Source organism: Oryctolagus cuniculus, chromosome 5 (assembly GCF_051225735.1).
Source record: "Oryctolagus cuniculus isolate XC-2025 breed Fujian yellow rabbit chromosome 5, ASM5122573v1, whole genome shotgun sequence".
Taxonomy (NCBI): domain Eukaryota; kingdom Metazoa; phylum Chordata; class Mammalia; order Lagomorpha; family Leporidae; genus Oryctolagus; species Oryctolagus cuniculus.
The window spans coordinates 135,836,755-135,863,628 of record NC_142871.1 but is presented as its reverse complement, the minus strand read 5'-3'; the positions used below and the strand labels follow the sequence as shown (position 1 = coordinate 135,863,628).

The following is a 26,874-nucleotide window of genomic DNA, read 5'->3' as shown; positions in this document are numbered from 1 at the left end:
TAAAAAAAGAGAGATGGAATTTGTCCTACGAGATTTTTTTTTTTTTTTTTTTTTTGACAGGCAGAGTAGACAGTGAGAGAGAGAGAGACAGAGAGAAAGGGCTTCCTTTGCCGTTGGTTCACCCTCCAATGGCCGCCGCAGCCGGCGCACCGCGCTGATCCGATGGCAGGAGCCAGGAGCCAGGTGCTTTTCCTGGTCTCCCATGGGGTGCAGGGCCCAAGCACCTGGGCCATCCTCCACTGCACTCCCTGGCCACAGCAGAGAGCTGGACTGGAAGAGGGGCAACCGGGACAGAATCCGGCGCCCCGACCGGGACTAGAACCCGGTGTGCCGGCGCCGCTAGGCGGAGGATTAGCCTAGTGAGCCGCGGCGCCGGCCTGTCCTACGAGATATTAACACATAGGGCAGTGTCATAGTAATCAAAACACTAGGATACTGGAGCGAGAAGAGACAAATCAGGCAATGGAACAAAGCAGAGCACAGACACAGGCCTATTGTGCAAACTCTCAGTTTAATAAACTCAACCACAAACCACAGCTCCTGAAGAAAAGGTGGGTGCCTGGCCCACTAAATGGATGGAGAAAAATAAGGCCAGATCTCCTTCAAACAAAAAGCTATATCCTAGATGAACTAAAGAACTAAATGTAAAACTATAGAAAGGTTTAAGGGTGTCTTTGAGATCTCAGTATTGGGAGATTTCTTTTAAAAAGTTGAAAACAGGGCTGGCGCTCCACTTGCAGTGCTGGCATCTTGTATGGACTCCGGTTCAAGTCCCAGCTGCTCCTTTTCCAATCCAGCTCTCTGCTAATGGCCTGGGAAAACAACAGAAGATGGTCCAAGTGCTTGGGCCTCTGAACCCACATGACAGACCCAGAAGAAGCTCCTGGCTCCTGGCTTTGGATCAGCCCTGCCCTGGCCATTCCAGCCATCTGGGGAGTGAACCAGTGGATGGAAGACCTCTCTCTGTCTTTCTCTCCCTTAGGCTATAAACTGTACCTCTCAAATAAATAAATAAATAAATTTTTATTAAAAAAAGTCTAATGTAAGATACAAAAATGGAAAGCATTTAATTCAGGTATCTCATAAAATATAGATAGTTAGGTAAATAGCATAGACTATTAGCAAAAATTTGAAAACAACAGACTAATTGCACAAAATTGAATCTTTGATGTTATTTTGGATAATTAAAAATATGCATACTGAAAAATATTATATTAACATACAGGATATACACAAATATCAAATCCATTAGGATGGTCACCTAGGTAGTGGGGAAAGAGGTTAGGTATGGGAGTAAGGACTGGGGAGGGAGGGAGCTTGGAGATGCCAGCGACACAGAGACTGAGTCGTGTGATTGACTCAACTCTGTGCACCGGAGGTACAACATGGAGAATACAAAGAATGAACTAGAAGTGGTCATCACCATGGAAGGAGAACTACAAAAACAGATAAATACTTAAAGCATGCTAGGTTTGACAGCTAGAAGCCCATGCAGCCCCAGAAAGGACATTTTTGTGTGAGCTCTGCCACTGGTGAGTACAACTAGAGAGAGCAGAGTGTTAGGCACCAACACACGGTGCTGCGATTACGTGGAGAGTATGAGCCAGCTGCACTACTCAACTCTGGGCTCCTGGAGACTTTGGACTTGATCTTTGGTATATATATATTTAAATGTATTAGTACATAGGGAACAGATTTCATAAATTTCATAGATACAATTCCAAGGATAAAATACCAGCCCCTCTTTGAATTGTTTTGTGCTAACACACTTTCAATTTACTTCATAATCATGGGCTCAATGCTTGTCTAAACAAAGAGCTCTACAAGTAAAAGGTAGAGAGACCACTGTTCTGTAGGGGTAGAGACAAGGGTTATAGAGAAGAATCAAAGCAAAAGATGTCAGTTTAGCTCAATATGCATTGAGGGTTTGTTTTTTTTTTTTTTTTTTTTTTTTTACTCTATATTTTAGCTACAACCAATCAGAGAAAACATGATATTTGTGTTTTGGGGTCTGGCTTATTTTAATGGTCTCCAGATGCATCCATTGTGTTGAAAGCAGAGTTCTATTCCTTTTCTGGCTGAGTAGTGTTCCAATCTTTTTCTCCTTAAAACACAATTGCAGGACAGTGGGGACGCAAACAGTGTCGGATCCAGACTTCCTGTGCCTGAGTGCCGGCTGCACTGCTTCCTCGCTGCTTGCCCGACCAAGTTGTTACATATCTCTGTGTACGTAAGAAAACAGAGGAATTTCTCTTGAAAAAATGGTGACATTGGAGCCTCCCTCATGCAGTATTTGTGAGGATAAACGTAGCTGGGAAGTGTAAATGTTTAGGAGAGCTCCTGAGTGTATTAAGCACTCCTAAGTCATCGATATTGTTAAACACGTTGCCAAATACGCTTAGCAAACTGAATGCTGGCTCCTTTCTGCTTATCCTACCGACCCCCGTTCTTTCCTCTTTCACCACGACTATATCCTATGATCCTCACCTCCACAGTAACTCACAGGGGCCCGCGGGCCCGGGGATCAGGACTGGAACGCAGAGCCTTTGTGATGAGGACGATGCCAACCCCGACGCCCGCCAGGCCCACCACCAGGCCCAGGGCACAGACCACAGTCTCTGTTGTCTCGGGCATCTGGATCGGCTCCTGGGCCTCTGGGGGAAGAATGCAGGGATGAGGTCAGAGGTGCGGTGAGGGGCTGGGCTGGCCTGGGCCATGTGCGGGAGCTGAAGGTGACGGACCGTTTGACGGCACGTTAGCAGAAGCAGAGGACAGGCCCAGCGCGTGGGGAAAGCCGGTATGGAGGGGAAGGGTGCCGGGAGGAGCGGGCTTCGGGGAGAACAGGCAGAGGGGCTCTGTACCCCAGTGCGTGAGGAGCGGCGCGTCCAGGCCCCAGTGCTCCACCCTGCAGTCGTAGACGTCGGCGGCGGAGGGCACGAAGGCCAGGTAGTGGAACTTGCGGAATCTGAATTCGGTGCTGGCCAGAAAGACGGTCTCAGAGACCCCCTCGGTGACCGGCTGCCCGTTACGCAGCCACGTGACATTGAGCACTGGCGGGAAGAACTTGTCGACGTGGCAGATGAGTGTGTTGGGCTGGCCCAGCTCCACTGGCTCCTTGGGAAACACGATCACCTCCGGGGACTCTGGGGGCAGACAGCACCTGCTGAGTCCCCAGTCCTGGGGTAGATGACAAAGGCTCCACCTGCTCATCTACCTCAAACCCTGGGTTGCCTGTGGGCTCCCAGATCAGAGCCCTGAGCCCCATTCTGCAGATCCCTCTCACCTGGCATTGCTGGTGTCATGGACGCTCTGCGGGAGGATGGCCCAGCCACGGGCACCTGGGCCTCCTCTAACCTGTGTGTGGCTGGGGGCCCTCCCATGCCTTCCCAGTTGGGCTATAGCAGAATCAAAGAGAAGCAGTACCGTTGGGGGCCTGGGTGTGGTTGGAGTGCTGGATACATGCATTCAAGTTTGACTTGGCTGCAGCAATATTGGCCAGGCCGCCCTGAGCCTCCACAGAAAACATGCGACCAAACTCCGGCAGGTACCAGATCGCCTGTTTCTTGTCCAGATCCACATGGAACACTTCATCCTCATCGAATTCGAACATACACTCCCCTGATGGTTCGTGCGTCTGTGCAAATATGACAAAAACTGACACATGCTCTGCTGCATAAAGAAAGATGAGGAAAATGTGACAAAGCGTAAGTGATAGAGGCCAGAGAACAAACATTTCTAAAAATAATAAAGCAGAAAGGGAGCAGGTATTTTGCCCAGCAGTAAGAGGCGCACATTCCACATCAGATTCCATTGAAACAAAAATCAAAACATAAATTCAAAAAGAAAGTTTGGAACCAATGCCAAAATAACTGCACGATACTTTTGAATTTAAAATGACTAAAATGAAAAATGTTATGAACAACACTATACACACTGCAGCTTCATCCTCATAAGCTAAGACAGAACTGAAAAGGGGGTGTTTTCTTCTCTTAATTTTTCTATTTTTTGTCCTTTTCTGTAATAAAAAATAATCCCCACTCAGCCCCCAAGGACTCTAAAAACAATTTTATATCTGTGGTCCTATTGAGGTCTTACACGGAGAGAAAAATCCCACTTAATTCACCAATAGCCGTGACTTTAAGTAACTTACTTAATCTTTCTGCATTTCCTCATGCATTTGCAGCACAGGGTGAGCCTGAGGATTGCATGAGCAGCTATGCCAGGTCTTCAGAGTGCCGCCTGGTTCATCGGAGGCTCAGCAGATGTCACCTGCCTCTGTATGAGTCGTGGTGCCGACTTCCACAGGCTGGGGAGCAGCCCGACTTCCTGGCCGGGCTCTCTTCACGTGCCCCTCCCTCCTTTCCTTTCATAGCTGCTCTGCTTACAGATCTTTTTATTTGTTTGTTTGTTTGTTTGAAAGGCAGAATTACAGAGAGAGGTAGCAACGGAGAGATAGAGAGGTCTTCCATCTGCTGGTTCACTCCCCAAATTGGCCGCAACAGCCAGAGCTGAGCCGATCCAAAGCTGGGAGCCAGGAGGTTCCTCCAGGTCCCCTATGTGGGTCCAGGGGCCCAAGGACTTAGGCCATCTTCTACTGCTTTCCCAGGCCATAGCAGAGAGCTGGATCAGGAGTGGAGCAGCCGGGACTCGAACCGGCACCCATATGGGATGCCAACGCTGCAAGAGGCAGATATTACACACTACACATGGTGCCAGCTTGGAGGAAGGATTTTGATTGACAGGAAAGAGATTAGACTCTTCAGAAACTGGTGAGTGACATGGGCAGGAAGGGAGGTGGAAAACTTTCTTAGGCTGGCCATGTAATCATCTAATTGGCAAGTCACTTTCTAAGTTGTTTTTAATTGACAGACATAAAATTACATGTTTTATTGTGTATAACATGCTGTTGTTTTGAAATACATGTACATAGTGGAATGCCCAAACAGGGCTAATTACCATGCATTGCATCACATGCTTCTCTTTTTTGTGGTGAAGAACATTTAAGATCCATTGTCCTAGCAATTTTCAAAGCTACAATACACTGTTATCAGCTACAGTCACCATGCTATGCAATTGAACTCTTGAAATTACTCCTCCGCGCTGGTGCTGTGGCACAGGTTAATCCTCCACCTGTGGTGGCAGCACCCCATGTGAGTGCTAGTTCATGTCCTGGATGCTCCTCTTCCAATCCAGCTCTCTGCTATGGCCTGGGAAAGCAGTAAAAGACGGCCCAAGTCCTGGGGCCCCTGCACCCGCACGAAAGACCCAGAAGAAGCTCCTGGCTCCTGGCTTCGGATCAGCCCAGCTCTGGTCCTTGTGGCCATTTGGGGAGTGAACCAGCGGATGGAAGACCTCTCTCTGTGTCTCTCCCTCTCTGTGTCTGTGAGTCTACCTCTCAAATAAATAAATAAAATGTTTTTTTTTAATCACTCCTCCTAACTGAAATTTTATATTCTTTGACAGACATCTCCCCAATCCAAAGCAATCATGTGTATTCCTTTCATTTAAAAGGTGAGGAAGGCAGACAGACTAATCAGGAGATCCTGAGTTCAGTTGGATGCACATTGTCTTTATAGTAAGTAGAAGTGATACACAGACAGTTGTATCTAATGTTGGTCTTAGGACAAAGGTTTGGGCCAGAGAGCTGAAAGTCAGGCATCAGTGGTAGATTTTCCAGGAAGAGTGCATAAAATAAGAGCAACAGAGGCCGGTGCTGTGGCATAGCGGGTAAAGCTGCCACCTGCAGTGCAGGCATCCCATATTGGCCCCAGTTTGAATCCCGGTTACTCCACTTTCGATCCAGCTCCCTGCTAATGCACCTGGGAAAGCAGTAGAAGATGGCCCATGTCCTTGGGCCCCTGCACTGACGTGGGAAACTCAGAAGAAGCTCCTGGCTCCTGGGTTTGGTCTGGCCCAGCTCTAGCCCTTGCGGTCATTTGGGGAGCAAACCAGAGGATGGAAGACCTCTTCCTGTCTCTTTGTAACCCTGCCTTTCAAATAAAATAAATAAATCTCTAAAAAGAAGAAGAACTGCAGAGATCTGAGGGTACAGCTCTGGGGAACATGATAATTAGGAGGCAATTTCAAAAGAGGACCGAGAGAAATAGAAGAAAAACCAGGACAGGGAAATCTAAAGGGAGATCTTTCACAAGTTTCAATAAGATATCAGAAAGAGGTGCTGTGGCGTAGTGGGTAAAGTGGTCGCTTGCAGTCCCGACATCCCATATGGGTGCTGATTGGAGCCCTGGCTGCTCCTATTCCAATCCAGCTCTCTGCTGTGGCCTGGGAAAGCAGTAGAAGATGGCCCAAGTCCCTGGGCCCCTGCACCTGCATGGGAGACCAGGAAGAAGCTCCTGGCTCCTGGCTTCGGATCGGCACAGCTCCATCCATTGTGGCCATTTGGGGAGTGAACCATCGGATGGAAGACCTCTCTCTCTCAATCTCTTTCTCTCTCTCTCTGCCTGTCTGTAATTCTGCCTTTCAAATAAATAAATGAATTTTTTTAAAAAAAGAAAAGAAGTCAGAAAGAAGTGGATTAGAGTGTAAATATTATCATGAACTCCAGTCAGAGACACTGAAAAGTGCCCCCTGGGTTTGATCTTACATCAGTGTCATTACTGGTTAATACAAGAATATTCTCAGGAGTCCATTGGAGTTAAAAGTCAGAAGCTGGTGCCGGCACTGTGGCACAGCGAGTTAATGCCTGGCCTGAGGCACCAACATCCCACATGGGTACTAATTGGAGTCCCAGCTGTTCCACTTCCAATCCAGCTCTCTGCTATGGCCTGGGAAAGCAGTGGAGGATGGCCCAAGTCCTTGGGCCCCTGCACCCATGTGGGAGACCTGGAGGAAGCTCCTGGCTCCTGGCTTCGGATCAGCGCAGCTCCAGCCGTTGCGGCCAGTTGGGGAGTGAACCATCGGATGGAGGACCTCTCTTTCTCTCTGCCTCTCTTCTCTCTGTGTAACTCTGACTTTCAAATAAATAAATAAATCTTAAAAAAAAAAAAAAAGTCAGAAGCTTAGGTATGGGAGCAAATACCTAGAGACAGTGTCCTAGGGTAGAGTGCTGACTGAAAGATAAGTTGGTTTGTATATGTGGGTTCTCATTTGTGTTTTTAAAGATTCATTCATTTATTTAAAAGACAGAATAATAGAGAGAAAGGGAGTGGGAGAGGGAGAGGGAGAGGGAGACAGAGAGAGAGAGATCTTTCATCCACCGATTCACTTTCTACGTGATTACAGCAGGCAAGTCTGGGCCAGGCCCTAGCCAGGAACCAGGGACTCCATCTCGGTCTACCGTCTGGGAGGCAGGGGCCCAGGGACTTGGGCCATCTTCTGCTACCTGCCCAGGTGCTTTAGCAGGAAGCTAGATCAGAAATAGAGTAGCCAGGTTTCCAATTGACACTCTGATATGGGATGCCAGTGTTGCAAGCAGTAGCTTAACCAGTTACACCATAAACGCCAGCCCCACATTCATATTTTTAAGATAAAGAACATATTTGTATGTTAAGGGAGAAGGAACCAATGGGGAGAGAAACACTAACATGGTATTATTATAACCCAACATTGGAAATAACGCAAGTAACCATCAACAGGGTGGTAGTATTCTATTCCCTCTCTCTGCCCCTGTCTTAAGTCACATTCTGGGGCTGGGCTCTACCTTTAGCCCTTGAGATCATTACATTTGGGTGAGAAGATAAGCATGGGCTTGGTGCTCACTGGGGGCAGCAGCAGGGAGGAAGCTCACCCACCCTAACTTACAGCTCTTGCCTGGGTCCTTGTAGTTCCCCACTGTGCAGGCCCCTCATGCAGCCAGAGTCCCCTGGGCCCCTCAGGACCTGAATCACAAGGTTAACAGAAACATGAAACTCTGCTGTCCAGAGAGGAGGCATGTGAGCCATGCACAGAGACCTTGGAAGGTCCCAGGGACCTGGGAGAGGGGACGGAATACAGCAACACTCTCAGCACTTTCTCTACTGGCTCCCGACACACAGCGTCTATCCACAAGGCAGCCACACAAAGAAGGGGCTGGGAACCAGGAGAAAGCCGGGGCACCAGGTCTCTGCAGCATTCCAGGACTGGACTCGGCCATTGTGTGCAGAAGTCTGGGGACTGCAGAGTATCATCACCCACTGGATCTGGGCTTAAACCCTGGCTCTTTGACTCGGAGTTTAACTTTGTAAAGTGTACTAACATTTCCAATTTTCTTAAAATGTATTTTCAGTTATTTGAAGGGAGAGAGAGAGACGGATAGAAATCTTATCATCTACTGGTTCATTTCCCAAGTTCCCACAAGAGCCAGGGCTGGGCCAGGCCAAAGCCAGGAGCCAGGAACTCCATCCAGTTCTCCCACTTGGATAGCAGGGACCCAAGAACCTGCTTGAACCTGCTCCCTCCCAGAACATGGATTAGCAGGAATCTGGGTCAGAAGGGAAGCCAGGACTTAAATCCAAGCACTCTGATATGGAATGTGTGAATCCTAGGTGGCATGTAAAGTGCTAGGCCGAACGCCCACCCCAGAAAGTTCATTAATCTTTTTGAGCCTCAGATTTTCTTCCATTTCTTGATTGAAGGTTTCTGTGAGATATAAATGAGGAAAGAAACCAGACAGCGGCCTGGTATTCTGTGGCTGCCATTAGAGAGGCAAAGGTGGCCGTCCCCAGGGGAATGGAGCAGAGAAGTTAAGGAGGCCAGCACACCAGAGAGTCTGCAAAGTCTCCAGTTCCTACAGGGCCAAGTCGCAGAAGCCCGCCCCACCTCTCACCCCAGCCCTTGCACCCCTCTCCACCAAGCACTCACCTGTGATGGCCTCAGCTCCTTGGAGATTGAGCAGGAAAGCCAGGGTGAGGGCCATAAGGATGCCAGCTTTGTTCTGGAACATTCTCCTCGCAGGGATCTACAGTTGACAACTGGGAGCCCAGGAGCAGCGAGGAGGAGCTGAGGCAGGCTGGGGGCTCTGTCATGGAAATTGGCTGGGTGTGACCAATCACTGCACTGACAGCGCTGACACGCTCTGTTGCAGGGTAAAGAGAATTCTGGAAAGGGCATACAGAGAGCAGTTTTCAGGGAGCAGCCTGGCCAGGGAACTCCAGTTCCTGGTTCATTTCAGAGTTAAAGACACAGAGAAGTGGCATCTTCCACGCGGAGGTCTCACGCAGTTGTGTGACAGGAATCTTCCTAAATTCCCCACCCCCACCCCATCCCAGACATTCGCATTATCTTTGATGTTTTTGTCCACCACCTTTTTCTAAGTGATTTTTTTAAATTGCTGATCAAATTTACAAAAATATTCTGCTGGTATTTTAGAACAAATGCACTCATAATATATATAATTCAGGCCCATTTACCTTAGATCTTCTTTTTTATTTTTAAATTTATTTAATTATTTGAAAGGCAGAGAGAGAGAGAGGCAGAGAGAGAGAGAGAGGTCTTCCATCGGTGGTTCACTCCCTAGGTGGCCGCAACGGCCGCAGCTGTGCTGATCCGAAGCCAGGAGCCAGGAGCTTCTTCCAGGTCTCCTATGTGGGTGCAGGGGCCCAAGGACTTGAGCCATCTTCTACTGCTTTCTCAGTCCATAAAAGAGAGCTGGATTGGAAGTGGAGCAGCCTGGACTCGAACTGACACCCATACGGGATACCGGCACTGCAGGCAGTGGCTTTACCTGCTACGCCACAGTGCCGGCCCAAATCTTTTTTTTTTTTTTTAATTGTTATAGAAGCTTTATAGCTTAAATTTAGAGGTTTTAATAAGCTTGAACAAAGTTGGTCTTTTTTTTTTTTTTTTTTTTGACAGGCAGAGTGGACAGTGAGAGAGAGAGAGACAGAGAGAAAGGTCTTCCTTTGCCGTTGGTTCACCCTCCAATGGCCGCCGCGGCCGGCACGCTGCGGCCGGCGCACCGCGCTGATCCGATGGCAGGAGCCAGGAGCCAGGTGCTTTTCCTGGTCTCCCATGGGGTGCAGGGCCCAAGCACCTGGGCCATCCTCCACTGCACTCCCTGGCCACAGCAGAGAGCTGGCCTGGAAGAGGGGCAACCGGGACAGAATCCGGCGCCCCAACCGGGACTAGAACCCGGGGTGCCGGCACCGCTAGGCGGAGGATTAGCCTAGTGAGCCGCGGCGCCGGCTAAAGTTGGTCTTTAAATACTTCTCTACTCCTGTTTATCTTTCTTAGGGAAATTTGTAGGTAAATCTAATTATCCATATTTATTATTATTTGAGTTTTCCTGAATATTTTCTGAAGGATTTATTTATTTATGTGAGAGGCAGAGTGACAGAGAGAAAAAGAGATCTTCCATCTGCTGGTTCACTCCCAAATAACTGCAACAGCCGGGGCTGGGCCAGGCCAAAGCCAGGAGCCTAGACTTCATCTGGGTCTCCATATGGCGGCAAGGGTCCAAGCACCTGGGCTATCCTCTACCACTTTCCCAGGCCATAACCAAGTGCTGGATCTGAAGTGGAGCAGCCGGGACTCGAACCAGTGCCCACATGTGATGCTGGCACAGCAGACAGCAGCTTAACCTATTATACCACAGCACTGGCCTTCATTCTTTTTTTTTTTAACCTTTTATTTAATTAATATAAATTTAATGAGTACATCTTTAGGAATTTAGTGATTTTCCTACCATACCCGCCTTCCTCCCAACTCCCTCCCCACCTCCTCCTCCCTCTCCTATTCCCAGTCCCTTCTCCATTAAGATTTGTTTTCAACTAACTTTATACACAGACCAACTCAATACTAAGTAACTATCTGCACACCTGCACACACAAAGTATAAAAACTGTTTGAGAGCAAATTTTACAGTTAAATCTCATAGTACAACTCATTTAAAACAGGTCCTGCAGTGGAAGTTAGTGCACAGTGACTCCTGCTGTTAATTTAACAATTAACACTCTTACGTATGATGTCAGTGATCACCCAAGGCTCTTGACATGAGCTGCCAAGGCTATGAGAGCCTCTTGTGTCCATGGTCTCTGTCAGTATTTAGACAAGGCCATAAGCAAAGGGGAAATTCTCTCCTCCCTTCAGAGAAAAGTACATCCTTCTTTGGCCCTCATTCTTAATAGACTTCATTCTTAAGCCGGTGCCGCGGCTCCCTAGACTAATCCTCCGCCTAGCAGCGCCGGCACATCGGGTTCTAGTCCCGGTTGGGGCGCCGGATTCTGTCCCAGTTGCCCCTCTTCCAGGCCAGCTCTCTGCTGTGGCCAGGGAGTGCAGTGGAGGACGGCCCAAGTACTTGGGCCCTGCACCCCATGGGAGACCAGGAGAAGTACCTGGCTCCTGCCATCAGATCAGCGTGGTGCGCCAGCCGCAGCGCGCTGACCGCGGCGGCCATTGGAGGGTGAACCGACGGCAAAGGAAGACCTTTCTCTCTGTCTCTCTCTCTCACTGTCCACTCTGCCTGTCAAAAAAAAAAAAAAAATAGACTTCATTCTTAATAGACTCCTTATGCTATGTAATTTTTGTCTCTTGCATTTTAGATGCTAGCATTTTGTTTATGTTTTAATATCTTTTTAAGGAAATAATGCCTGTTTGACATTTTCTTGATTGGAATCTGTTGTCCAACAGGACCACATTTACAAGCTTGTAAAATAGACAATAATGTGATTTGAAAGTTTGGAAGAGATATTCACTATAAATACACCAGAATCAGATGTTTTGAAGGAGGTAAGATCTTTAGTTGAATTTTTCATTTTCTTTTTCATTTACTGATCTATTTTTATTTTTTGTGGACTTTATTTATCAAGGCTATTTCAGAGTTCTTTGTCTCATTGGACCTTAAAAGCAATACTATATAGGGGGCAGCACTGTAGTGTAGCGGGTAAAGCCACCGCCTTCAGGGCCGGCATCCCATATTGACGTTGGTTCTGTGCTGATCCAAAGTCCGGGATGCTCCACTTCTGATCCAGCTCTCTGCCATGGCCTGGGAAAGCAGCAGGAGACGGCCTAAGTGCTTGGGACCCTGCACCTGTGTGGGAGACCTGAAAGAAGCTCCTGGCTCCTGGCTTTGGATAGGTGCTGCTGCAGCCGTTGTGACCAGCTGGGGAGTGAACTAGCAGATGGAAGACCTCTGTCTCTGTCTCTCTCTCTCTCTGTCTCTCTCTCTCTGTAACTCTGCCTTTAAAATAAATAAATCTTTTTTTTTTTTTTTGACAGGCAGAGTTAAACAGTGAGAGAGAGAAAGAAAGGTCTTCCTTTGCCGTTGGTTCACCCGCCAAGTGGCCACTATGGCTGGCGCGTTGCGGCCGGCGCGCCGCGCTGATCCAATGGCAGGAGCCAGGAGCCAGGTGCTTCTCCTGGTCTCCCATGTGGGTGTAGGGCCCAAGGAGCTGGGCCATCCTCCACTGCACTCCCTGGCCACAGCAGAGAGCTGGCCTGGAAGAGGGGCAACCGGGACAGAATCCAGCGCCCCAGCCGGGACTAGAACTTGGGGTGCCAGCACCGCAGGTGGAGGATTAGCCTAGTGATCAAATAAATAAATCTTAAGAAGAGAGAAAACCTGCTCTACCCCGACCTTGTCCTGTGGGTGTGTGAGGGGCGGCCCGGGTGGATGTATGATAATCCCCGTAGATGGGCCAACTGTATATCTGTAATGGAGAGCGCCTTCGCAGCAAAGCAAACCGCGAGTAACCCGGTCTTCATGGTTCATCTCTGGGCCCAAGGTCTGCCCAGCGAGTGATGACTCACGTCAAGCTCGGTGCCCATTGGTTCTTTTGTCGGAGTCTGACCAATCCCGGATCGTGGGGAGGGACTTTGGTCCACGGTCTCCAAGGGGCACTCCGCTGAGTCCCTCCTTCCTTGACGGCTGCTTTCCGCACCTTGCCATCCTTTTGCAGCTCCATGAGGCCCTGCAGGTCCCTGAGGACAGCGGCGCTGGCGGTGGTACTGACGGTGCTGCTCCACCCTGTGGCCCTGGGCAGGGCCACTCCAGGTGAGAGCGAGCGTCTACTGTGCAGGGCCTGACGCAGGGAACAGTTCCTAGACGTCTTTCCTTCTAAGGAACCAGACTCTGAGGCAGGCTGTGGGGGCCTCCTGCCATAGCCCAAGTCCTTCTCTCCCCATTAGGGAATTGGGCTCCCCCTCTTATTCCTGTCCAGCAGTGAGCGAGCAGCCTTAGGCTTAGAGCTGCCCAGGGGAAAGCTTGATTGAGACAACCCCTAGCCAGCGAGACCTGAGGCTGGAGATGGGGCTCCGAGGGACCACGCTCTGGACGCTGCGTGTTTCTGGCTCCTTTTTTTTTTTTTTTTTTTTTTTTTTTAAGATTTATTTATTCGGGAGGCAAAGTTACAGAGGAGACCCTCTGGGTCCTTGCAGAAGCTGTCTGGGCACCTGGGTCTTTGTGACTTTCTCTTCTTTTTCATACTCCAAGTAAAATCACTAAGGTAAAGCAGAGGTGGGAACACAGTCAGCCCGTAGGCATCAGAAGTGTTTCAGTCATGGAGGTCTGATCCACACAGCATCTCCCTTTAAGATTTCCCAGTAGCCCCTAGGCTGCAATGGTCCCGCCCTCCTGTGAGATTGTTCAGAATTTTGCAATTACTAAGACAAGCCACCCTGAAAAGCAGCAGGGACCAACATGTGTTAAGTAGAGCCAGATGCAATGTGGTAGAGTTCATGGATGTTAACTTACTCTTGTCACAGCAGTTCTTCAACCGATGTTTTTCACATTTTACCTTTCTTGAATGGAGACTTACAAGGCTATTTTTTACCCAGAATCACATAGTAATATGTTGTAGTGTGGGGATTTGAGCCCATACCTGTAACACCTTTTTTTATATATATACCATCTTGCCTCCATTATATCTTCTGGCAACTTTTTGTCTGCAGATATAGGGGTACAGTTAGATAATAGAAATAATTTCTAATATTAGGATAACTCTGGTTGACAACAATAACATTTCTTTTTATTTATTTTTCACATGAAAGGCAGAGTTACAGAGAAGCAGAGGGAGAGAGAGAGAAAAAAAAAAAAGTCTTCCATCTGCCGGTTCACTCCACAGGTGGCCGCAAAGGCCAGAGCTGCCCCAGTCCGAAGCCAGGAACCAGGAGCTTTTTCCGGGTCTCCCACACAGGTTCAGGGGCCCAAGGACTTGGGCCATCTTCTACTGCTTTCCCAGGCCATAGCAGAGAGCTGGATCAGAAGTGGAACAGCCGGGGCTAGAATTGGCACCCACATGGGATGCTGGCACTGCAGGCAGCGGCTTTACCCAATCTGCCACAGCGCCGGCCCTGACGACAATAACATTTCAAAATAGCGAGTAAGATTTTGAACACTCCCGACACCAAGAAATGATCAGTGTTTGAGGTGATGACTATGCAGTTACCCTGATCTGATGATCCATGTATTGAAATGTCACACTGTAGCCAAAAGTTATTACACACTGTTATTAAACATTGTTCGGAATGAGAGATGAATTTGCTTAGATTGGTCACCCTGCACGCGCTGGGTCCTCTCAGCTTTGCCAGTACATGTCGGGCAAGCAGCAGAGGCGGTCGGCGCCTGCGTGTGAGGGAGGGGTGGGGGGCTGCACAGCCCCAGGAGCGCACGCACGGTCCACAACGTAGCGCTGTGGCCGTTGGTGCCCGGGGCTTCAATCCCTGCGCCGGAGCTGAGTTCGCCCGGTGCGTGGTCGCTAGGGTGCGGGCGGTCCGGGCTCAGCCGCGCCGCGCCGCGCCCCCCGCAGAGAACTACCTGTGGCAGAGACGATACGAATGCTACGCCTCCAACGGGACGCAGCGCTTGCTGGACAGATGCGCCTACAACAGGGAGGAGTTCGTGCGCTTCGACAGCGACATCGGGGAGTTCCGCGCCGTCAGCGAGCTCGGCCGGCAGGTCGCCGAGTCCTGGAACCTGGAATACCTGCAGCAGGCGCGGGCCGAGGTGGACAGGGTGTGCAGACACAACTACGAGTTGTTCCAGGGTCTCCCCGTGCTGCTCCAAGGTGAGGCTGCGGCCCTGGGTCGGGGCGGGAAGGCCCCTTCGCGGTTGCGACTGGGCGGGGATGGGAGCCGGTGCGTGAGAGCGACGGCGAGGACCTGACCGAGGCTGTGCGGGGAATGCAGGAGGACGGCGCTGGGAGAGAAGCCGCAGCAGGACGCGTCCCGCCCTGCAGCGTACTGGGGGCGGTGACGGGGGCCGGACGCCCGGACCGCTCTCGGGCGGGAGGCGAGGCTCGTAGGGAAGCGGCTTTCCAGGGAAGAGTCGGGCTTGGATGCTGGGGGCACCAGGGACAGGTGCGATGGAGGGTGTGGAGCGGCCGGGCACCTGGGCTACACGAGCTCACCTAGGACCCAGGTCGGGGGTGCAGTGGGACGAGCACAAAGGAGGGATCCCGTGGAACGAGGCCGACTTCTGTAGCTCCAGGGGGAGGCCTAGAGATAAGAGCAGTGAGGAAGAACTGGCAAGAGGCCCAGAGAAGCTGAGCGGAGAGGGTGACCTGAACAGCAGGGAAACAGGACACGTCGGGAGTGTGGACTGGGAAACCCTGGGAAGCTTGGGAGAGGCGGAGGGCCAAAGGTGGAAGCAGAAGCCACACTGGTAGGCTGCGGAGGGGGGGGTGGGATAGGGCTGAGTGAAGTTCTTGGTGCAGGGGCCGTTTGGTTTGGCTTGGGTGCCCCCTTGCTGGTAGGGAGAATAGGAGCTGAACGTACTGTTCTTTCAGGGAGCCTGAGTGGGAAGGGAAGAGACGGGGGGGCGTGTGCAGAGCCCAGAGGACTTCAGAGTCTCTCCCCATCAGCTGATACAGTGGAGTCCGTGGTCAGGGACCATCAAGGAGGAGCTCAGGGCAGCCCTCAGCACAGGCAGGAGCAGGGCCCAGGCTCCTGCCTCAGGAGCTGGGGTTGATCTTGCAGGCCAGAGGGGCCAGAGCTAGCTCTGCTAAGAATCCCAGGAAGACAGTCCTGGAAGACAGGGATCCCAGAGTCGCTGCCCAGAGATGCACTCTCAGTAGGCGGTGCACACTGGAATGCATGCTTGCCAGCAGCTCCCAGTGATCACCATAGCAACAGCGAAATGTCACCGCACCAGAAGGGTCGTGGTTCTTTGGTCTGGTTTGGTAGCAAATGACAAGGTCAGTGCTGTGATTGCAGAAAGCGTGAAATGTGAAAGGAAAGGGGCTGGACTCCGAGCAGTGGAATGAGACAGGGCTGTGATGGCCCAGGGAATAGTGACTAGGGCCTGAGTTACAGAGGAGAGGGAGAGGAGAGCTGTGGGGAGTCCGGTGTGACTCCTCAGCAGATGCCAGCTTGTCTTGTGGGCGCTCAACAAGGCTGCCTCAGAATGCACAGAAGTCCTCTGCCCTTGTGCAGCCTGTTTTGAGCTGGGCCAGAAATGAGACCTCTGCGTCCCCAGGCGGCGCCAGCACCCCTTGGCTGTCCAACGTGTACTGCAGGAAGGTTCCTTACCATGGCACCTCTGGGGTCTTAAACAGACATCCCCTGGTTTGCTTGAGGCCCGGGAGCCATAAGGGAGAGAATTTTAACCTGATTCACAATGGACACTGAGAACTGCTGATGGGAGGTAAATTTATAGAAGTTGTTGAAGGATAAGGTGTGTCCCTAAAAGCAAATCACGTCAAGTGGAAGAGGCTGGCAGTACGGACAAGTCTGGGCTCGAGAGCAAGTCACTAAGGGAGACATCGCTGAGAAAGAAGCCTTTACCACACTCGGTTCCATCTCCGCGCTCTTGTATTCTCTGGGAACGAGAGGGCCAAGTTATTAAGGAGCGCCGGTGTGGGAAATTCCTCCAAATAGGCTTTTCTCTAGAAACACGTGAATCCTTTCTGGCCTCCCTGCTACTACTGCTGGCAGAGATGCAACGAGTTACTGCAGCAGGTGTGGGGAGGCCCCGGAAGTGGGCAGCAGGAGGGGAACTTGCTCAGAGAGGAAGGCGCAGCACACAGAGGGGCAGGGCGCACCTGATTAAACAACCCTGGAAGACATATTGGGAAATGGACTGAAATCCCTACCAATCCAGCAGGTTTGGGGTTATTACTGTACACATGAAAATTGTGGATTTTTGTAGATGGGTGAGGCCATAACATAGGTAGATTGTTTTACAAAGAAGTCATTGTCAACCTTGCTGTATGTAATTTGTAGGATATAAAACCATTAGCTTGATAGACCAGGAAAATGCTGTTGTTTGTATCTATTAAGGTAAAAATATTATTTGAGTGAATTCTGCACCTTTTTACATCAAGATGGCAGAGAAGAGAGTTTCACAGGTGCAGGAAAAACTCTTGGTCAAAAAAATCATTGATGGCTTAGAGTGAGAATTTCCTCTACACCTGCCACAAAGTGCTGCCCTTGTCTCGCCCCCTCTGGGTTTTAGGATGGAACTCAGCCCATGTGTAGCCCATCTGAAGATCTAGTTCTGCTCTTCCACTTACCCCTTATCCACCTGCCTGATTGTGACACATTGTAAACACCTAGAAGACACCTCCTAGTGAGAAGATCTAAGAAGTAACACTCCGGACTGGCATTCCTTTTCTGTCCCCCACTCCCAGCCCAGCCCCGAGTGAGCGTCTCCCCCTCCAAGAAGGGGCCCCTGCAGCACCACAGCTTGCTCGTCTGCCACGTGACAGATTTCTATCCAGGCCACGTTCAAGTCCGTTGGTTCCTGAATGGACGGGAGGAAACAGCCGGGGTCGTGTCCACCCACCCGATCCATAATGGAGACTGGACCTTCCAGATCCTGGTGATGCTGGAAATGACCCCCCACCAGGGAGACGTCTACACCTGCCACGTGGAGCACCCCAGCCTGGACAGTCCCATCACTGTGGAGTGGAGTGAGTGACTTTCCATGACATTCTTGAGAGTGGGGGCCCACCCATCTTGGGATTTGTGCGTGTGCACTCGGGCTGTATCCAGCCCCATGGCTGCTTCTGAGCTGGGGACGATGGAGACCTGCCTGTCCCTGGCCTTGGGGGATCCTGCGGATTCGGATTCTTCCCCTTTGTCAGAAAATCCCAGGAATCGGGCGTTTCCTGCATTGCCCTCACACATGGGAACTCTTCTCTGTCTTCAGCTTTTAGCCTGTTCTGCATTTGTCCCTTTGTTACAGTCACCAACCTAAGCTCCAGAACTTGGAGATCCTTTTAATTTTTTTCCAAAAAGTCTTTTCTTTTATTATTATTATTAGTAGTAGTAGTATTATAATAATAAAAGAAGAGAGAGAGAAACCGAGATCTCCCATTCACTGGCTCACTCCCCCCAAATGCCTGAAAATGCCCCCGGGCCAGGCTGAAAATCCAGGAGCCAGCAACTCAGTCATTGTCTCCCATGTGGGTGGCAGGGACCCAAGCAGCTAAGCCATCTCTCACCACTCAGGATGTGTTTTTTCTTTTTTAAGATATATTTTATTTATTTGAAAGACAGTTACAGAGAGAGGTAGAGACAGAGAGAGAGAGGTCTTCCATCCACTGTTTCACTCCCCAAATGGCCGCCAACAGCCAGAGCTGAGCTGATCTGAAGCCAGGAGCCAGGAGCTTCTTCCGGGTCTCCCATGTGGGTGCAGGGGCCCAAGGACTTGGGCCATCTTCTACTGCTTTCCCAGAGACCATAGCAGAGAGCTGGATCAGAAGTGGAGCAGCCAGGACTCAAACCAGTGCCCGTATGGGATGCCGGCACCACAGGCCAGGGCTTTAACCCACTGCGCCACAGCACCAGCCCCTGTGCATTCTTAATCACTGCACCACATGCCCGCCCCTGGAGGTCCTTTCTAAATGTGCACCCTCCCCAAGGCGTGTCCCTCAGTGTCCATCGGCAGGACCTGAGCAGAGTGCAGGCGAAACTGACCCTGGAATCTGCTCCTGCAGAGGCACAGTCTGATTCCGCCCGGAGCAAGATGCTCGCTGGCGTCGGGGGGTTAGTGCTGGGGCTCGTCTCGCTGGCAGTGGGCGTCTTCATGCACAGGAGGAGCAAGAAAGGTGAGCACATGTGCCAGGGGACTGAGACTCGCCTGTCCCCTGGCCTCCCCGCCCGTCTTCCATAAGTCACACCAGTGCTGGAGGCCACTGGGGTCAGGCTGCGGGGAGCAATGGCGGCCTGTGGGGGGGGTCCCCAGGCTGGGGTCTGAGCGGAACCCGATCTCAGGGTCTGCCCTCACCCAGAGTCGTGCAGGGCTGCCGGTGATGACAGGCAGTGGGAAATGGGTGGGATGGTGTCTGCCGGAGGCGGCTCTGATGGCTGCATACCTTCCTTTCCCCCTTTCTTTTCAGCTCAGCAAGGATGTCGGTAATCAGGTAACATTCCTGCCTTGCTTTCCATGAGGGGCTGAACTTGCATCCCCTTGTTGAGAGACCAAAGCAAATATGGAGAGCGCTCTGTCCAGCACAGGTCAAACACGTCCGACCTCGGGCCTCAGGTGTCTGCGGGGAAGGAGCACAGAGGAAGTCGAGAGAAACTGGCTTTGTTAAAGATTTATTTATTTATGAGACACAGTGACAGGGAGAGAGAGACAGACAGACAGACAAAGAGAGAGAGATCTTCCATCCAAGTGGCTGCAGTGGCCAGGGCTGAGCCAGGCTGAAGCCAGGAGCTAGAACTCCATCCTGGCCTCCCATGTGGACGGCAGGGCCCTTCCACTGCCTTCACAGGTGCATTAGCAGGTAGCTGCATTGGAAGCAGAGCACAGCAGCCGAGCCTCAAATTGGCACTCTGGTATGGGATGCCAGTGTAGCAGGCGGTGGCTTAACCACAGCACCGGCCCCTGGGTAAACCGTCTTATCAGGTGAAGGCTCAGCCTCTCACTTTGCTCTCTTGGGACCTAGAGAAAGAACAGTCGGCACCCTGAGATAACCTTCTCTTTACCCCCACAGGACCCTGATCTGACCTGAAGACTGTTTTGGGACAAGCTTTGTGCTCTTTCTCACTCCCAGTGGCTGACCTTCGCCCTTGCCCTCCCCTCCCCTCCCCCTCCGATCTGGGTTATAAGATGCCCATTCACATGGCACTGATTCGATGTTTAAATTAGTAAAAGCATGTCTTACCATCACCATAAGAAATTAATGAGGATCAAGGCCAGGGCTGTGGTGTAGCACATCAAGCCTCTGCCTGCAGTGCCGGCATCCCTTATGGGCACTGGTTTGAGCCCCAGCTGCTGAACTTGCAATCCAGTTCTCCGTTGTGGCCTCGGAAAGCAGTAGAAGATGGCCCAAGTCCTTGGGCCCCTGCACCCACATGGGAGACCTGGAAGAAGCTCCTGGTTCCTGGTTTCAGATTGGCGCAGCTCCAGCCATTGCGGCCATCGGGAGAGTGAATCAACGAAGGGAAGATTTCTCTTGCTGTCTCTGCCTCTGCCTCTCCTCTCTCTGTGTAACTCTGACTTTCAAATAAATAAATAAATCTTTTAAAAAGGAAAGAAATTAAATGAGGATCAGAATTAAACATTACAAATGTAATCTAATAAACTTTGAGCATTTTCTTTGCCTTCATAAATTCTCCTTAACCAAATGTGGGTTAGCCTGTTGAGTGCTTCAAATAGAAGACGCAGGCTCATCCTTCCAATCTGTATTCATCGCCCATCCAGACCACCCGTCCTAGGGATTCATATGGTGGGGAATGCAGCCTCTTGTTGAGACACTGAGGCAAATACAGGTAGCACTCTGTCAACCCAAACTTGGCCTGGGAAAGCAGAAGAAGATGGCCCAAGCAGAAGAAGATGACCCAAGTCCTTGGGCCCCTGCACCCACCTGGGAGACCTGGAAAAAGCTTCTGGCTCCTGGCTTTGGATCAGCACAGCTCCAGCTGTTGCAGCCATCTGGAGAATAAACCAGCAGATAGAAGACCTCTCTTTCTCTCTGTCTCTACTTCTCTCTGTAATTGTCTTTCAAATAAATTAAATAAATGTTTTCTTTTTTAAAAAAAAAAAGATCAGTTTGATTAGAATCCAGCCATTCACAGATGGAAAGGGCTCATGAGAATTCTACAAAGGGTTAAAATCAAGAGGAAGTCCTCAGACCCAGAGCATTAGCAGGGAGCTGGATCAGAAGTGCAGCAGCAGGGACTCAAACCCGCTCCCATATGGGATGCTGGTGCTGCAGGCAGTGTTGCTGCCCTGGAGAAGGATCACTGAGAAGTCAAGGGTAGGTGGCTCTCCTCCCTCCCCAGCTCCCCATCCGTTCTTGTGCTGCGAGCCTCCGGGAACACTGAGGGCCAGCCATGAGGCACTGGAGGTTGCAGGAAGCAGGAGCCAGGCGCAGTGCACGAAGCTGCTCTTCAGAGGGGCTGTAAGAACTTCCCAGAAGATCAGCAACATGGGCACACTTGTCCTGGCCAGTGCCTTGTGAACATCTAGCACAATCAGCTAGCCCCTCCTTCTTGAAATTTCTTCTTTCTTAAAAGATTTATTGGGGCTGGCACTGTGGCATAGCAGGTGAAGCCGCCAGCTGCACTACTGGTATCCCATATGGGCACCAGTTCTAGTCCCAGCTGCTCCACTTCCGATCCACCTCTCTGCTATGGCCTGGGAAAGCAGTAGAAGGTGGTCCAAGTCCTTGGGCCCCTACACCCATGTGGAAGACCCAGAGGAAGCTCCTGGCTCCTGGCTTCAGATCAGCACAGCCCTGGCCATTGCAGCCATCCGGGAAATGAACCAGCAGATGGAAGATTCTCTCTCTCTCTCTCTCTCTGCCTCTGCCTTTCAAATAAAGAAATAAATCTTTTAAAAAAGAGATTTATTTATTTAAAAAAGAGAGAGAGAAAGGGAGAGAGGATTTCTATCCACTGGTCCACTTCCTAAATGGCTAAAATAGCTAAGGCCAGGCCAAGCCAAAGCCAGGAGCCAGGAATTCCATCCAGGTCTCCCATTAGTGTGGCAATGTCCCAAGGACTTGGGCCATCTTCTGCTGCCTTCCAGGGTGCATTAGCAGGGAGGTGGATCGGAAGCAGAGCAGCATGGGACTTGAATCAACGCTCTGAAACGGGATGCCAGCATCACAGACAACAGCTTAAGCTGCTGCGCCACAATGCCGGCCCCTCTCTAAAGTCTGATCCCTGGGTTGATGTCATAACTCCTTGTTCTAACTCCCCTGCCTCTCTGCTTCTCTGTGCTGAAGTAACAGATACCCCAAGATCTAGCGTTTGCTCATGCTGGATGTCCAGGGCAGGTCGGGGAGCCAGGCTGACAGATCTTCGCCTCCACATCTGTTCCCAGGGTCCCCAAGCTGAGAGAAGGGAGCTAGCAAACCAAGGAGTGGCTCCAAACAGTCCCCCTGGGAGGAACACAAGTCACTTCCCACGTTTTGTTATCCAAAGCAAGTCTGGCTTTAAATCTGTGAAAAGTTTTGAAGGTGGAAAATGTGCGGTAAGCATATATGGAATAAATAAAAGACATCTACAGGCCGGCGCCGCAGCTCAGTAGGCTAATCCTCCGCCTTGCGGCGCTGGCTCACCGGGTTCTGGTCCCCGTCGGAGCGCCGGATTCTGTCCCGGTTGCCCCTCTTCCAGGCCAGCTCTCTGCTGTGGCCAGAGAGTGCAGTGGAGGATGGCCCAAGTACTTGGGCCCTGCATCCCATGGAAGACCAGGAGAAGTACCTGGCTCCTGCCTTCAGATCAGCGCGGTGCGCCGGCCGCAGCGTGCCGGCCGCGGCGGCCATTGGAGGGTGAACCAATGGCAAAGGAAGACCTTTCTCTCTGTCTCTCTCTCTCACTGTCCACTCTGCCTGTCAGAAAAAAAAAAAAAAAAAGACATCTACAAGGGACATTTGCTGGGGACCTACTATGTACCAGGAACTATGTTAGACATTACGGATTTAAAAAAAAAAAAAAAAAAAAAAAGCATCTAACTCCTGCAAAGTTTACAGACCAGCTGCTGGCCACAAAATAGCTGAAAAAAATAATAGATTACTAATCTTTTAAAAATATGAAGTAATTTAGTGCAAAATGGTACAAAGAATGACAAATAGTTGTTTGTTTGTTTTTTTAGTTTCTGTTGTTTATTTATTTTCTTTAATTTGAGAAGCAGATGAAAAGAGACAGAGCTCCCATCCGCTGGTTCACCCCCCAGATGCCCACAGCTGGGAGCCAGGAACTCAACCACTTGAGCCATCACCTCTGCCTCCAAGGGTCTGCAGCGGCAGAATCAGGAGCCCAGCCAAGCATCAAATCCAGATACTCTGACGTGGAGATGCAGGCTCCGAAACGGTGTGTTAATTGCTAGCCTAAATGCCTGCCCTGAAAAACGGATTTTTAAAACCACATACCTAACAACACATCTAGACATATTATAAATAAATTGTTAAGGGGCTGGCATTGTGGCACAGCGGGTTAAGACACTGCCTATGACATCAGCATCCCATCTGAGCGCTGGTTCCAGTCCTTGCTGTTCTACTTCTGACCCAGTCCCCTGCAAATACGCCTGGGAAGGCAGCAGATGATGGCCCAAGTGCTTGGGGCCCTGCACCCACGTAAGAGACCTGGATGGAGTTCCTGGCTCTTGGCTTGTTTGGCCTATCCCCAGCTGTTGCAGTCATCTGGGGAGTAAACCAGTAGATGGAAGATTCTCTCTCTCTCTCTCTCTCTCCTCGCCCCCTGTAACTTTTGCTTTCAAATAAAATAAATAAGGCTTAAAATAAATAAATGAATGGATAAACTGCAAGAATTTCGCGACAAAGAGAAGATTCTGAGCCTCTGCACACAGCGCCGTCGCTCCTCTAAAGGACGAGGAGGAAGCCGTTCTGTGAGAGAGCGCAGATGGGCACCTTGTTCCTGCGGACAGCAGCACTTCGGCCAGACAGCAGCGGGAGCTGCTTCCATAGGACTCAACAAAGCAACTTTCAGTCTTGAAATGTACACCTAACAAATCCAGCTTCCTGCTGATGTGCTCCCTGGGAGGCAGCGGTAGTTGGCTCTGGTAGTTGGGTCCCTGCCACCATGTGGGAGACCCGGATGGAGTTCTGGGCTCCTGGCTTTGGCCTGGCCCAGCCCTGACTGTTATGGTCATTTGAGAAGTAAAATCGGTGGCTGGAAGATCTCTCTCTGTCTCTCCATCTCTCTGCCTCCCTGTCTCTCTGCCTTTCAAATTAATTAATTAATAAACAAATAAATTTTAATACTCTAAATCAGTTCCTAAAAAAACAAGTAAATGAATTTCACATACATAAAATGTGCACTTAAGTAACCACGGGATTGAAAGCATAAGCGACAGAAGACTTAGCACCCAGTGAAAACTTTTTGTTGTTACTGTTCTTAATGTTTTTTGTTTGTTTGTTTGTTTTAAAGATTTATTTATTTATTTGAAAGGCAAAGTTACAGAGAGGCAGAGGCAGATATCACTCCCCAGATAGCCGCAATGGTTGGAGCTGCGTTGATCTGAAGCTGGAAGCCAGGAGCTTCCTCTGGGTCTCCTACAAGGGTGCAGGGGCCCAAGGACTTGGGCCATCTTCTACTGCTCTCCCAGGCCACAGCAGAGAGCGGTACTAGAACCAGTGCCCATATGGGATGCTGGCCCTGCAGGCAGCGGCTTTACACGCTATGCCACAGCACCAGCACACACACACACACACACACACACACACACACACACACCCTGCTGCCCCCAGTGAAAACTTATGCACCAAAAGCAGGCCTGGAGGAAGGCGGAGAGTTTGCAAGCAAATACATCAGAAAAGGGGAACCTGAACACAAAAGGAACTGATCATTTCAATGAAAACAAAAGAAAACAAGAAAAACAACACCACCCAAAGAAAGTAAACAAATAAAAACAATGACAGAACTCAGTGAAGTAGAAAAGACAAAAATAGAGAAGATAAACAAATATGATTTTGTTTGAGTCAATAAAAAGTGTGATGAGGCTCATGGCCCTCTGGCAAGACTGCTAAGCCAGATACAGGACACTCGGACTAAAAGGGGAGGTGACTACAAGCACAGACACTTTAAGATGAAAAAGCTTAGGACCAATTCTCTGTCTAGAAATTGTGGGTTTTAGATACGATGAAGGCAGGTGTTTGGTGCAATGGCTTAAATCGCCACTTGGTACTCCACATCCCGTAGCTGAGTGCCTGGTTCCAGTCCTGGCCCTTCTGCTTCTGATCCAGCTTCCTACTAATTCACACCCTGGGAGGCAGCAGACAATGGCTCAAGTACCCGGGCTCCTGCCACCCCCGTGGGAGGCCTGGATGGAATTCCTGGTTTCTGGCTTAAGCCTGGCCCAGTCCTAGCTGTTATTGGCATTTGGGGGAGTGAACCAGTAGATGAAAGATCTGTCTCTATCTTTCAAATAAAATGAAAAATTAGATAAGATGGGTACATTTCTAAAAAGGTATAATGGTTACAACTACAGGAAAAAATAGAAAAATAAAAAAGGAGTCGTTAACATCAAACAAGTTGGAACAAGAAGCAAAACAAAGCTTTGCCTGTCCTGACAGCCCCACAGCTGGGCGAGTCCTCCCACAGGACAGCTCACCTCCCTCGTGTGCCTACTTCTAGAACACAGAAAAGAGGAAAAGCCTTCCCGATGACTCTATGAAGACTGGTGTATCTTTATTTCCAGAACAATCTAAGGATAGTACGAGAACAGGAAATTAAACACTAATCTCATCTGTTTCTCCTAATCCTCAGCGTGTTACCAAAATAATTCATTTTGTCCAAATACACTTTCTCCTGAGAATACAATAATTCAGCATCAGAAAGTCTACAATTAGATTAACACACCACCTAAGCAAGAAAATTCATATTAATTCAAGTAAATTTGACCCGTGCCATAAACAGAATTTGATCAATTTTATCTCACTGGTAAAGATAGTAAGCCAAGGGGCTGGTGTTGGGGAATAGCAGGTAAAGCCGCCACCTGCAGTGCCGGCATCCCATTTGGATGCTTGTTCGTGTCCCTGCTGCTCCATTCTGATGCCACTCCCTGCTATTGGCCTGAGAGGGCAGTAGCAGATGGCCCAAGTCCTTGGGCCCCTGCACCCATGTGGGAGACCCAGAAGAAGCTCCTGGCTCCTGGCTCCTGATTGTTTCAGCTCTGGCTGTTGTGGCCATTTGGGGAGCAAACCAATAGGTGGAAGACCTCTTTCTCTCTCTCTCTCTCTCTCTCTCTCTCTCTCTCTCCTCTCTCACTCACTCTGCCTTTCAAATAAATAAATAAATATTTTTTTTTGCATTTGCTTTAATGGCGTTACCTGGGCACCTGATTAAACTAGGTGCAAAAATATGGAACGCTTCACGAATTTGCGTGTCATCCTTGCGCAGGGGCCATGCTAATCTTCTCTGTATCGTTCCAGTTTTAGTATATGTGCTGCCGAAGGGAGCACATAAATAAATCATTTTTTAAAAAAGATAGAAAGCCAAAAAGCTGTAAGTTATAGTTCTAGAAAAGTTAGGTACATTCCCTTTGAAACTGTGCAACAGGAACGATGCCCTTAGTAGCTGTAGATGTTTAACTTAGTACTGGAGGTCCTGGACATCACTGTGAGGACAGGAGAAAGTCAAGGCCACGAAGTCCATGACGGGGACAGCCACTGGCAGCAGATAAGATAACCCAACCCTGGGCAAGGCGGCAGCGTCTGCAGCCCCATGCCTGGGTTCAGATCCGAGTTCTGCTCTGCGAAGCTGTGTGACCTTCACCTCTCCTGTGCCTGTGTCCCCCTTGGTAATGAGGGGAAATAACAGATACCAACCTCCAGACATAGACATGTGACCACATAGAACAGCGCTGGAATATAGTGAGCAGCTCAGCCAAGTGAACCTTTGGGTAGCAAAGATGCCTTCACCAAGCTCAGGGCCTCCAAAATAAAAAGCTCTCAAGGATCCCTGTTGGGGGGTTTCTCCTTCCCGAGCACTGCCCTTTCCAAGTGACCTCCCTGTTCCCTGTCCCCCTCACACAAGTACCTCCAGACCCCTGGGACGCCTCAGATCACTTGGTCTTCAGGATGACGGT

The 26,874-nt window shown here is 50.1% G+C and overlaps 2 protein-coding genes and 1 non-coding gene across 11 annotated transcripts; 1 reads left to right on the top strand and 2 right to left on the bottom strand.

Annotated features, from left to right (window-relative positions):
* Positions 1 to 497: 497 nt before the first annotated feature.
* Positions 498 to 9,094, bottom strand: LOC100352927 (RLA class II histocompatibility antigen, DP alpha-1 chain). Of its 4 annotated transcripts, none has more exons than XM_070074190.2 (5): positions 8,800 to 8,911; positions 3,424 to 3,669; positions 2,862 to 3,143; positions 2,488 to 2,654; positions 498 to 812 (listed from the first exon to the last, which is right to left on the bottom strand). In XM_070074190.2, exons 1-4 carry the CDS (start codon positions 8,879 to 8,881, stop codon positions 2,500 to 2,502), a joined length of 765 nt encoding a protein of 254 aa, XP_069930291.2. In that variant the 5' UTR covers positions 8,882 to 8,911; the 3' UTR covers positions 498 to 812; positions 2,488 to 2,499. The 4 variants fall into 4 exon arrangements, with proteins under 4 accessions (XP_069930291.2, XP_089190226.1, XP_089190227.1 ...); XM_089334100.1 differs by lacking the exon at positions 498 to 812 and adding an exon at positions 1,927 to 2,222 and having other exon boundaries at positions 3,424 to 3,634; positions 8,800 to 9,094; XM_089334101.1 differs by lacking the exon at positions 498 to 812 and adding an exon at positions 1,927 to 2,222 and having other exon boundaries at positions 3,424 to 4,677.
* A 3,695-nt stretch (positions 9,095 to 12,789) lies between these two features.
* On the top strand, positions 12,790 to 20,404 carry LOC100341358 (RLA class II histocompatibility antigen, DP beta chain). 6 transcript variants are annotated; one of them, XM_008262769.5, is made up of 6 exons: positions 12,790 to 12,927; positions 14,681 to 14,938; positions 17,501 to 17,782; positions 18,812 to 18,922; positions 19,214 to 19,237; positions 19,814 to 20,404. In XM_008262769.5, exons 1-5 carry the CDS (start codon positions 12,837 to 12,839, stop codon positions 19,231 to 19,233), a joined length of 762 nt encoding a protein of 253 aa, XP_008260991.1. In that variant the 5' UTR covers positions 12,790 to 12,836; the 3' UTR covers positions 19,234 to 19,237; positions 19,814 to 20,404. The 6 variants fall into 6 exon arrangements, with proteins under 6 accessions (XP_008260991.1, XP_089190223.1, XP_008260992.1 ...); XM_089334097.1 differs by having other exon boundaries at positions 13,923 to 14,938; XM_008262770.5 differs by lacking the exon at positions 19,214 to 19,237.
* A 5,737-nt stretch (positions 20,405 to 26,141) lies between these two features.
* On the bottom strand, positions 26,142 to 26,248 carry LOC127493311 (U6 spliceosomal RNA). The gene has a single exon (XR_007923370.3). It is a non-coding gene; the product is annotated as a U6 spliceosomal RNA (small nuclear RNA).
* Between the last annotated feature and the right edge of the window lie 626 nt (positions 26,249 to 26,874).